This window comes from Rhincodon typus, unplaced genomic scaffold (genome assembly GCF_021869965.1).
Source record: "Rhincodon typus isolate 14 unplaced genomic scaffold, sRhiTyp1.1 hic_rhity00000863, whole genome shotgun sequence".
Classification (NCBI taxonomy): domain Eukaryota; kingdom Metazoa; phylum Chordata; class Chondrichthyes; order Orectolobiformes; family Rhincodontidae; genus Rhincodon; species Rhincodon typus.
Genome location: NW_025966501.1, coordinates 1,909 through 14,185, shown reverse-complemented (window position 1 = coordinate 14,185; position 12,277 = coordinate 1,909). Strand labels below are relative to the sequence as shown.

At 39.1% G+C, this 12,277-nt stretch overlaps 1 protein-coding gene across 1 annotated transcript in view; it reads left to right on the top strand.

The window, feature by feature from the left end:
- Positions 1-1,372: 1,372 nt before the first annotated feature.
- The window catches only part of LOC125481100 (uridylate-specific endoribonuclease-like), a gene marked incomplete at its 3' end in the record, with an annotated part of 11,903 nt that continues 998 nt past the window's right edge, over positions 1,373-12,277 (top strand). The window contains exons 1-4 of the mRNA XM_048592235.1: positions 1,373-1,439; positions 5,959-6,081; positions 8,685-8,711; positions 12,072-12,101. Coding sequence (XP_048448192.1) covers positions 1,373-1,439; positions 5,959-6,081; positions 8,685-8,711; positions 12,072-12,101 — 247 coding nt within the window. The remainder of the gene's footprint in view (positions 1,440-5,958; positions 6,082-8,684; positions 8,712-12,071; positions 12,102-12,277) is intronic.

The following is a 12,277-nucleotide window of genomic DNA, read 5'->3' as shown; positions in this document are numbered from 1 at the left end:
CCATAATAGCATTATTTTGCGATGCAGCTTTCTAAGTTTAAATGGCAGGAATAGCACACATTTTGCCATCAGTACACTGATCAACAGAAAATAATATTAATATAATACTGAATGAATAAACTGTACATTGGAAAGCAGATGACTTCAATTGATTTAATAAAGATAAAATGCATATGTTAGCAATTCTGGGGCCTGTTACTTGCAAGTTTAAAGTGTTAATTATTTGAAAAAGTATTGACAAGATGTTTATATTGTTTCCCTTCTCTGAGAGACAATGGTATATCCATAGATGAAGATACAGTGGAGACACTTAGAGTTCTACAAAGCTCAATTAAATTATTAAGTACTTAGTGAAAAGCATGTGTTATTCATTTACTAGAGATATTTCAATCACTGCCTTTCACTATCCTGGGTTATGTAACTGACCCCAGAAGTTATTACCCAGGAGAGTTGGCAGCTGGCCAAGCTGGACTCTTCTCAATGTCTTCATCACACCTCCTGACATAGGGTACTTCCTGCAGAGTTATTCTTTGAAGTCCTGCTGAAAATCAAGGATTTTCCACGGCTGCTTAATACACAGGTCATTGTCTGAAGTGTGTGCCTTATTTGGAACTATTTGCGAATGTGATCAATCCCGAATATTTCAACATTATTTGGTAGAGACAGCATACAATCATAGAATCCCTACAGTGTAGAAGCAGGCCATTCAGCCCATTGAGTCCACACTGACCCTCCAAAGAGCATCCTACCCAGACCCCTACCCTATCCCTGTAACCCCACATTTCCCATGGCTAATCCTGCACATCCCTGGACGCTACAGGCAATTTAGCATGGCCAATTCACCTGACCTGTACATGTTCAGACTGTGGGAGGAAACCTATGCAGACACAGGGAGAATATGTGATTAGCACACAGTCAGTCTCCGAGGGTGCAATCAAACCCGGGTCCCTTGCACTGTGAGGCAGCAGTGCTAACCAGTGCGCCATTGTGCAGTTACTGATTACTGAGCAATCTTAGTTCGTAGCAGACTTGACTGAGTCAGTGTAATTCCACTCACATAAAAGCTTCTTATCAGTTCCTGTTATCTTCAGCCTTATCCAGCAATATTCAGAGATCATAAAACAATGCTATCATGACCAATATCCAGTATGTATATAGCCTAATAATATAAAATACCGTTTGCAACATTTCCACGACATTAGCAAGCAATGTAAATTTCCCTATCAGTTTATTGGGTGTTATTTTGAAAGTATACACACTTTTAAAAAAAATCAAATTATATTACTTAATCATATAGAAGTTTATGACACACCCATTTCTGTAGCTTGGGTATAAATGAAAAGTGCTGTCTGCAGCCTTTTATCGTACCAAAATGGCATCCAAAACAAATGTTCTCCTATATATCTTTGTCATGACATTTACTTATGCTGACAGCTACGGTAAGTAAAGAAAATGACAATTACTGCGATAAATGTTATTTTATTCAATAGATATACTGACAGGTTTTTATTTTAAATTATTCAGTTGAATGAAGGCCAGCTCATGTCATTGTGAATTTTGTCATTTAAGTATATTTAATCTCTTAAAGAGATAAACTCAAAATAAAGAATAAAAATATATGATTTCAAACTTTGATTCATATTGGTATTAGCATGTTTTTCAGTCTTAAAAACAGAATTGACGCACTGCTGAATATTACGAATAGAGTCTTGCTTTGGACAGGGTACAGAAAAGGTTTACAAGGGTGTTGCCTGGTATGGGGCATTTTAGCTGTGAAGAAAATTTGGGTAGACTGGGTTTGTTTTCACTGGAATACAGGAGGTTGAGGAGCGACCTGACAGATGTTCATAAGATTGTGAATGGCATGGATAGAGTGGAAAGTATGAGGCTTCCTCCCAGTATGGACAGGTCAGTTACTAGGGGTCACAAGTTCAAGATGCGGAGGAAGAAGTCTAAAAGAGATGTGCGAGGCAGGTTTTTCACACCAAGTGTGGTGAGTATTTGGAATTCGCTGCCAGAGGAGGTGGTCGAGGCAGACACAATAGAAGCATGCAAGAAGCACCTGGACGAAGACATGAATAGGGGGGAATAGAAGGATACAGATCCTGTCAGTGAAGACAGTCTTAGTACGAAAGGGCAAAATGTGTCAGTGCGGGATTGGAAGGCCAAAGGGCGTGTTCCTGGGCTGTGCTGTTCTTTGTTCTTTGTCCTGTGTTCATTTCCTGACGGCAGCATGTAGTTAGCTTGCTTTACTTCTAGTTGATAAGAAAATCAGAAAGTAGATGAAAAATGCACTTTAAAATCCAATGAACTATGAAAAACAATTTTGCTCATTGAAAGTTATTTTTTTGATAGACTACTTTGCTACAACAACAGGTAATGAAAATATTCTTAATTTGAAGGTGATTTTTTTCATGACTGTGCTATGCAGTATGGATATACACATAGTTTGAAATAGTAACTGAAGATTGTTGAGTAATATTTCAGTCTAAACATTCAGTGTCAGTCTCCTTCAAACGTGAAAGCTGCAGTTACATAATATACTTCGTACGAAATATCAAGGTTTGCTCACTATTAAAGAATCAATGGTAAATTGCAAGCTTATGTCTTTTACATGCTAACAGAGCACAGATCCGGGACTTTACAATTCTCTTTCTATTATATTATCAGATAAAATTAATCAGACTCCACTCCCAGCATCAAACCTGGTGCATGTGAATTGGAAAATCTGTTGTTTTGCCCAATTTGGAGCAAATACCATTTTCCAAGCTATGAAACCAAGGGTGAGAAGCAACCCCTCCTCAGGCAATTATAATCCTGAATTAAATTAAAATTTTAGTGACAGTTCCCTTGTAAATTACACAAATTTCAGTGAAACATGCTATGCAGACAAGAAAGATGAAAACAGATCCTAGTAGAAAGTCCAAATCTCCTTTCAACTAAGTTTTAGAGAAAGATTGTTGCTGTTTCTATTGCTTTTGAAGTCTAGTTTTTGTGATCATATTGATCTTGCTGGTGCATGTTTTAATTCCCTCTGTACTTCATCATCTGAAGTCTTCTGTTGAAGCTCATTCTCTTATAGACTTGCCGCTAACTACTGAAGTGGCTAACAAAATTTTCAAGGAGATGGGTAAAAGCTGTAACCACTCTATGATATTAACAAAATTGGGAAGGTTGGAGTCCCTTTCGCTTTTCCTATAGTGCTGTAGGTTAACATCTCCAGATCAAATGACATTTCAGGAAGTACGTTTACCTCCACCAATATCTACATAACTGTCTTTACAGATCAACAGATTCATAAGTATTTGTCAGAGGAGATCTGTATTTATCACTTGCACTTCTCTGAGGAAGTAACGATCAGATTATGACTTTGCTAGTTGGAGGAGTGGTTTAAGATGCAACTGTAAATATTGCAAAATAATAAGCTTCTCATAGGACTATAGAAATCATAAAATCACAAATACAATTGCAATATATGTACACACAGATTAGAAATAAGACGAGTCCAAAAAAAGTTTACAAAATAATTATAGGATCAATTTCTGAATTATTTGTGAAGAGCAGATATGATAACATTGCAGCTGTTATTTGATGGCACTGGTAGCTGTGATATTATCTGTTGAACAGTTGTTTTTTGAGATTCTTAACTTTTAAAGCTGATTCAAGTTCCGCTGATTGATTCCTTTTTTAACTGGTTTGCAGCATTCAGAGTGAGATGTTCTTCCTTTCCCTACTTGCGTTGTGGGGGTGCTTACTTGTTGTTCTCAAGCTGTGACATCCACTGCTGATAACACATGGCTAGTATTGAAGATCTCTCTCAAATCCTTTCTTTTGTATATTACTGGAAGATGAAATCCTGAAACTATCTGGAAGAGGTTGCTCTCTTCCATGAGATGACGAGGAGTGATGGATTTAATCGTACAGTCATACAGCATGAAAACAGAGACGTTGGTCCAACCAGTCCACGCCAACTATTTCTTCAAACTAAACTAGTCTCACTTGCCTTTGTTTAGCCCATATCCCTCCAAACCTTTCCTATTCATGTTCTTATCCAAATGACTTTTAAACATTGTAGCTGTACCTGCATCCACCTCTTCCTCTGGCAATTCATTCCTCAGATAAACCACTCTCTGTGTAAAATCTCAAGTCACTACGTCTCTGTTTGAAGTTTCTTTGAAACCTTTAGGTGTTACATTCCATCAGTGCCAATTAAGCACAGCATTCCTGCTCTTGTACTCTTTGCTCCTATTAATAAAGCCCAAGATACTCAATGAAATATCAACTGGTCTCTCCAGCTATCCTATCACCTTTGATGACTTAAGTACATATGCACCTAGTTTCTCTCTGTTCCTGACCAAAATGCATCTCAAATATCTCTGGTTTGAACTTAACTTGTCATCCATGTGCCACTCCACCAACTTGCCAAAGTATTTTTGGAGTACTGCACTGCCCTCTTTCCAGTTTACGATGCTTCCAAGTTTTAATTATCTGAAAATGTTGAAATTGTATCCTGTACGCTAAGGTCTAGATTATTAATATATATCAAAGCAAAAGGAAGGCAAGTATCCCAATATTGACTCCTGGAAACTCCACTACAAACTTTCCTGTAGCCTCTCCCTCAAAATTGATTAATCTTTATTATTTGTTTCCTGTAATTCTGCCAATTTTGTATCCATATTGCTCCTGCTCCTTTTATTCTATGAACTCCAACATTGCTTGCAGGTCTGTTGTACAGTTAAACACCTTTTGGAAGCCCACGTACACCACATCATCAGGATTGCCTTCTTCAACCATCTCTGTTATGTCTTCAAAAATTTCCAGAAGTTTTTTAAACATAGTTTTCCCTCACGAAATCCATGGTGTTTCTCCTTAATTAACTTATATTTATTGATGGGACTATTAATTCTATCCTGAATGATTGTTACTCAAAGTTTTCATGCCCCTGAAGTAAACTGACAGTCGGTAATTGTTATGTTTATCTTTACAATATTTTTGAGCAAGGGCATAATGTTTACAATTCTCCAGTCTTCTGGTACCACTGCTGAGTTTTAGGAAGACCCAAAAATTATGGCCCTGTGCCTCCTCAATTTCTACTCTCACTTCCTTCAGTATCCTTGTATTAATTTCATTGTGTTCCAGTGCTTTGTTAGCTTTAACTACAAACAACCTCTTCAATACCTCTTCCTTATCAGTTTTGAGCTCGCCTATTGAATGAACTTTCTCATCTATCAGCATGTCCTGGGTATCACCTGCTTCTTCCATAAACATAGAAACTAATAATAATTTAAAACCTTTGCCACGCCCACTGTTTCCATATGTGGAAATCTTTGTTGCTTCCTGACTGACCTATGGAAGACTTTCAGATTTGCTCTTATGCTAGCCGCCAAACTCTTTTCAGAATCCCACTTTGCTTCTAATATTGGAATTTTACCCTCTTTTCTGAAACTTCTATGTTCAGCATGATTCTAAATTGTATTTTCTACTTTATACCTACGATAAACAACCTTTACTTTGTTTTCTTAATTTCTAATTCCTTTCTCGTCCAGGGACTCTGTACTTGGTTGTCCCCCCTTTTCCTTTGAGGGAATATACTTTGGCTATGCCCAAATTGTCTCTTCTTTGCAGGTAGCCTATTGTTCAGCTATAACTTTTCCAATCAACCTTTGTTTTATGTCTATCAGGCCCAGTTCCATCTTGCCCCCTTGAAGACAACTCTAATCCACTTAATTATTTGCACTCTGCATTGCTCATTGGTGTTCCTAACTCTTGACCATCTGTGTCCTTTAAGCTACCATTATCCCAGTCTACATTTGTATAATTAATGTCTTCCATAATAATTACTCTATAATTTCCTTTCAGATTTGTTCCTCACCAGAGGAATATTACAAAATTGCAACTTGAGACCTTGCTAAAATTAGAAATAACTTCTAATCTAATTTAATATTCACTGTTCAACAGGATATGGCTCATGCCAATACAACTGTGGAGGACATACATCAGATTGTTCCTGTGATTACAATTGTTGGTATAATGGCAATTGTTGCTCCGATTTCTGTGATCAATGTCCTTACATGGGCAATGGTAAGAGAATTTTCAGAAAATAAACTAATCTTTAAGTATATGTCCAAGATTGATACATTCCAAAGAGGACCAGGAGTCTTGGCAGTGTGGAGGAACAGAAGGATCTTGGGGTCCACGTCCATAGATCCCTTAAAGTTGCTACCCAAGTTGATAAGGTTGTAAAGAAGGCGTATGGTGTGTTGGCTTTCAAAGAGTTAAGCAGCAGGAGCTTTGTGATGGACATGTTCACTCTACAGGCAGCAAGGTTCGAAAGAGATCTGCCTGTCTGAAAAAGCTGAAGACATTATATGATCGGACTCTTCAATTGACATTCCACTACACTTACACAAATGCACAATAAAGATAAAATTATAAAGAGCTGAGGAACAGCCAATGCACCAATGAGATTTTCTTGAAAGTTATTGTGAATTCGTATTGCTGAGACCTGACGATATTAGATGCTTTTTCTGTGCTGTGTAATATTATGGATGGTATTATTGTCAAGACTTTTCTGTATTGTATTGACTCAAATGTCGAAATCAGTTCAACCTGGCCCACAGAAATTCAGTTCAGTTACACTGTCCGGCTCTGAAACATGCCTTTCGCATTATTAACTTTATTCTCAATTTTACTGCTTCGGAAGGTGTCTCTGATGAGGAAAGGAGAAACCAGTGGTAGTAGATGCATTCTGTTTGTTTCGACTAAACAGGATAAGGAAGACAGAGAGGGTTACAGCTTCATGTTACATAGAACATAGAATAGTACAGCACAGTACAGGCCCTTCGGCCCACGATGTTGTGGCGACCTATTATCCTACTCTAAGGTCAAACTGCCCTGCGTACCCTACATTTTACTATCATCCATGTGTCTGTCCAAGAGTCACTTAAATGTCCCTAATATATCTGACTCCACTACCACTGCCGGCAGCGCATTCCATGCACCCACTACTCTGTGTAAAGAACCTACCTCTGATATCTCCTCTATACCTTCCTCCAATCACCTTAAAATTATACCCCCTTGTAATAGTAATTTTCGCCGTGGGAAAAAGTCTCCGGCTATCCACTCTATTTATGCCTCTCATCATCTTGTACATCTCTATCAAGTCACCTCTCATCCTTCTTTGCTCCAATGAGAAAAGTTCTAGCTCCCTCAACCTTTCCTCATAAGACCTGCCCTTCAGTCCAGGCAGCACCCTCTCTAAAGCTTCCACATCCTTCCTATAATGAGGCAACCAGAACTGAACACGATATTTCAAGTGTGGTCTGACCACAGTTTTATAGAGCTGCAGCATAACCTCGCGACTCTTAAACTCAGTTCCCCTGCCAATGAAAGCCATACGCTGTCTTTACAACCTTATCAACTTGGGTAGCAATTTTAAGGGATCTATGGACGTGGACCCAAGATCCTTCTGTTCCTCCACACTGCCAAGACTCCTGCCATTAACCCCGTATTATGTATTCAAATTCGACCTTCCAAAATGAATCACTTCATACTTTTCTGGGTTGAATTCCATCTGCCACTTCTTTGCCCAGCTCTGATCCTGTCAATGTCCCGTTGCAACCTACAACAGCCCTCCACTCTGTTTACAACTCCACCAACCTTCATGTCATTGGCAAACTTACTAACCCACCCTTCCACTTCCTCATCCAAGTCATTTATAAAGATCACAAAGAGCAGGGGTCCCAGAACAGATCCCTGTGGAACATCACTGGTCACCAAGCTCCAAGCTGAATACTTTCCATTTACTATCACCCTCAGTCTTCTATTGGACAGCCAATTCTGTATCCAGAGAGCCAAATTTCCCTGATTCCCATGCCTCCTTACTTTCTGAATGAGCCTGCCATGGGGAACCTTATCAAATGCCTTGCTAAAATCCATATACACCACATCCACTCCTCTACCTTCATCAATGTGGTTTGTCACATCCTCAAAGAATTTAATAAGGCTTGTGCGGCATGATCTGCCCCTGACAAAGCCATGCTGACTATTGCCAATCAAACCGTGCTTTTCCAAATAATCATAAATACTATCTCTCAGAATCCTCTCCAATAATTTGCCCACCACAGAAGTAAGACTGACTGGTCTGTAATTCCCAGGATTATCCCTATTCCCTTTCTTGAACAAGGCAATAACATTTGCCACCCTCCAAACATCTGGTACTACTCCAGTGGACAGTGAGGTTTAGGCAGTGACAGTTATATAAGGGCAGATGAGAACAGATATTTAGGATGTAATTATCTTCCCAAAGATGGGTGATTGAACCAGGCTGAAAACTCAAGCAGTGAAAACTAATTCACTACGTTCCTTAAAATACCACCTGAACTGGTTTCTGGCTAGAATGGAACCACCTCATGCGATAGGTAGGTATTGTATTCACATGTGAATTTTCCCTCTTTCATTAATTTGCCTAATATTGTATTTGCTTTCTGGATGGTGGTGGAGGTGTATATATTGTGTTATGGGTGACAGACTGGCTGCACTAGTGTACCTTTGTTCATAAATGGCAATAGCACCCGATGTTAACTATTTCTCTTTATCACGTGTTATATTAATCTTTCTATTAACGATAGAACGTGCTTCAAAATACTTGCAAAATCAAATAAGCTGAATGTGTTCCTTTATAGGATACTGTCATTCCAATTCCGCAACAGGTCAGTACGATTTAAATTCATTTTCTTTTAATTGGTTGGTTTTGTGCATTTGCTGATGACATATTTATTACATCAACTATTCTTAATGATTGTACTTGGTGCAAAAGGAGACAGTTTAAAAATAGTTTAAGATGGAGATGAGGGGAATTTTTTTTCTCTCAGAGAATTGTAAGTTCCTGAAACTCTGTTCCCAGAGAATGATCGAGTGAGAGTGATTGAATATTGTGAAGGCAGTGATCGCAAGATGATTGACATAGAAGGGAGTCAAAGGGTATCAGGGGTAAGCAGAAATGTGGAACTGAGAGCACATTAAGGTCAGCCATTATCCTATTGAATGAAGGAGCGTGCTCGAGGGGGCCAAATGCACTACTTCTGCTCCTAATTCATATTCTTGCATGCATATTTGCATATCCCATTTAATCCCATGTTAAGTCTCTAACCACGTACATACTCATGCCATCACTAAGGCTTTTCTACCTTGATAACGTAATACCACTTAACCTTAATTCAATCTTGAAACAAGAAAACTGTAATCCTCTACAACAAACTCTTGGCTGGTCTCCTACAATTTATCCTCCATAACCCAAAGGTTGCTCATGAGGCTGCTGTCTGATCTGTCAACCCACTTGGAGCTCCACTACTCCCAAGGTTGTCACACAAGTTAAAAATTTAACCAAAGTACTCACACTTTTGTATAATGAACTCAGGTTAACATAAAACATCGAACATGTTACTGGACTTAACAGAAAAACACAATTTACTGCAAATAAATCAACTCTACCTGCAAGCAAACAGAAATATGAGTTATCAACATATAACTGCACTAGTTGAAACTCTGACTGCCTTCTTAAGCTTCTGTATACCCATACAGGCAGACACAGTCAAATAAGCTAACATTGTGTTATGGGTGGAGGGCAAAAAACTGAGGAAAGACAGTTCAATCTGTTGGATTTGATGAGGCATCCTTTTCTTCCCAGGGTCCTCTGTTCACTTATCTCTTTATTTCTGGATACTTTCAATTTTTGGCAGAATTCACAGATTGATTTGCACTCTAATTGCAAAGTCTTTCAGTTATTCGTTAGAGGCAACCACTTACAGTGATTGGTGGAAAAGAATATCTAGCTGTCAACCAGGCTTTAGTTGCTTCATACAGAGACAGAGAGTGAAATTTTTCTCCTCTGCAGTCTGGAACCTTCTCTACCTGTACTGTTCACACCCAAACTGTTCACACTGCCCAGGACTGAATCAGAGAGTTGTCATTGTGCTGATGACTTTTGGATCTGCAAATGATTCTCACCGCATAAACCAATCAGCAATCTGTTGCTGGGCAAAGCTCACTCTGCACACACTGCCCTGGTCCTGTTGCATCTTAACTCTCTTCTCCCAGGACTGAACAAAGCAACTGGGTAAACACAGCAACTTGTCTCTAAATGAACACCACTGGAAGGTGAACATCACTAACTGGCCAGCATTTATTGCCTATCCCTAGTTGCCCTTGACAAGGTACCTTGAAGACAGCTAATTCTTCAATGGCACAAAAACAAAGTTTCTGGAAAAGCTCAGCAGGTCTGGCAGCATCTGTGAAGGAGAAAACAGAGTTAATGTTTCTTTTCTCCTCCACAGATGCTGCCAGACCTGCTGAGCTTTTCCAGCAACTTTGTTTTTGTTCCTGATTTAGAGCATCCGCAGTTCTTTCGGTTTTTAATTCTTCAATGGCCTCTGCATGCTATGAATCAAACTGTGAACTCAGAACTCAGAACCTGTGGTTGAGATAACTGTTGCCTTTAAAACTCAGACAAGTATTCATTCCTGAAGGGATATATGATAGCCCTTCAGGAAATGTCAATAAAAAGTTTGGGCCACATATCTAAGGAAAGATGTACTGGCTTTGGAGGGGACCCGGAGGTTTACAAGAATGATGTTAGGGATGAAGGGTGTTTTTTTTTCTTTATTCATTTAAGGGATGAGGGTGTCGCTGGCTAGGCAGCATTTATTGTCCATCCCCAATTGCCCAGAGGGCAGTTTTGAGTCAACTGTATTGCTGTGGGTCTGGAGTCACATGTAGGCCAAACCAGGTAAGGATGTCAGTTTCCTTCCCTAAAGGACATTAGTGAACCAGATTGGTTTTTCTGACAATCAACAAAGGATCTGTGGTCATTATTAGATTCTTGAATCCAGATATTTATTGAGTTAAAATTCCACCATATGCCTTGGCGTGATTTGAATCCGGGTCCCAGAATGTTATCTGGGTCTCTGGATTAACAATCCAGCAATAATACCACTAGGCCATCACCCCCCCCCGACTAGTCAACCTATCAAATAAGAAGCCATTGAGGATTCTGGGTTAATATTTGATGCAGGTCAGAGGATGAGGGCAATCTCATTGAAACTTACAGAACACTGACAGCCCTGGATAGAGTGGAAGTGTAGAAGATGTTTCCACTAGTAGGAGGCACTACTAACCAAGGACACAGCATCAGAGTGAAAGGATAGTCCTTTACAATTGAGATGAGGATGAATTTCTTCAGCCAGAGGGTAGTTACTCTGTGGAATTCACAGATGCAGAAGGGTGCGGGGCCAAGTTATTGTGTACCTTTAAGACAGTAATAGATAGGTTCTTGATTAGTAAGGGGATCTGGGGTTATGGGGGAAAGCAGGAGAATGGGTTTGAGAAACATATCAGCCATGATTGAATGAAGGAGCAGATTCGGCAAGTTAAATGACCTAATTTTACTCCTATATCTTAATGGTCTTATGGTCTTACTCTTGTTGAATCCATCCCTTCCATTCATGATGGTATTGATGCTCAAGTGGAGCCTCCTCATATGCCTTTACATTCATTATATCTAAAAATAGGGTTTTCTATTCCTGCTAAGTCGTACTCTTGTCTCGCATCTACTTATATGTCCATAGGATTTCAATTATCATCTATATCTGCTACAGTTTACCACTCTCTACGTGAGGATGTGTTTTTCTGAATTGCCTGTTTGATTTCTCAATGACAATTCAATATTGATTTTCTAGTATTGCTTATTGTTCAACTGGAAAGTCTTGAGCCTTGAACATGCCAACACCTGCCAACTCCCCATTTTTCCTGGAGCTCCCTGTTTGAATCTCTCCAGTCAGATTGGTGCCCCTGTTATAACTCTGGATCAACAATGAATAAAGTCATAAAGAACGTCCTATGTGAATATGCTGGGTGATGGCAGCATTAATTTAAAGCAATTAACATAAAGTTATATCAGACCAAATCAATCTTCCTTCTTTAATGCTATTGAAATGGATCACATGAGGTCTGAGGCTTGAAAGGGTATGGCAAATATTCTTGATATAAATGCATGATTTTTCATGTTTTGACAGACTTTATTACAACAGCAGCAACAACAACAGGTATGGAAAGTATCTTCAAGCAAATGTATTCATTCACATTTGAAGGATTAAATTTCATTAAATGTGTTTTGTTTGCTTCCTCCAACTCCCCAACCATCCCCGCCCCAACAAAACCGTAATCATTATTCCTGATACCTTTATTGACCAAACCTGGTCTAAAATACACTGAACATATC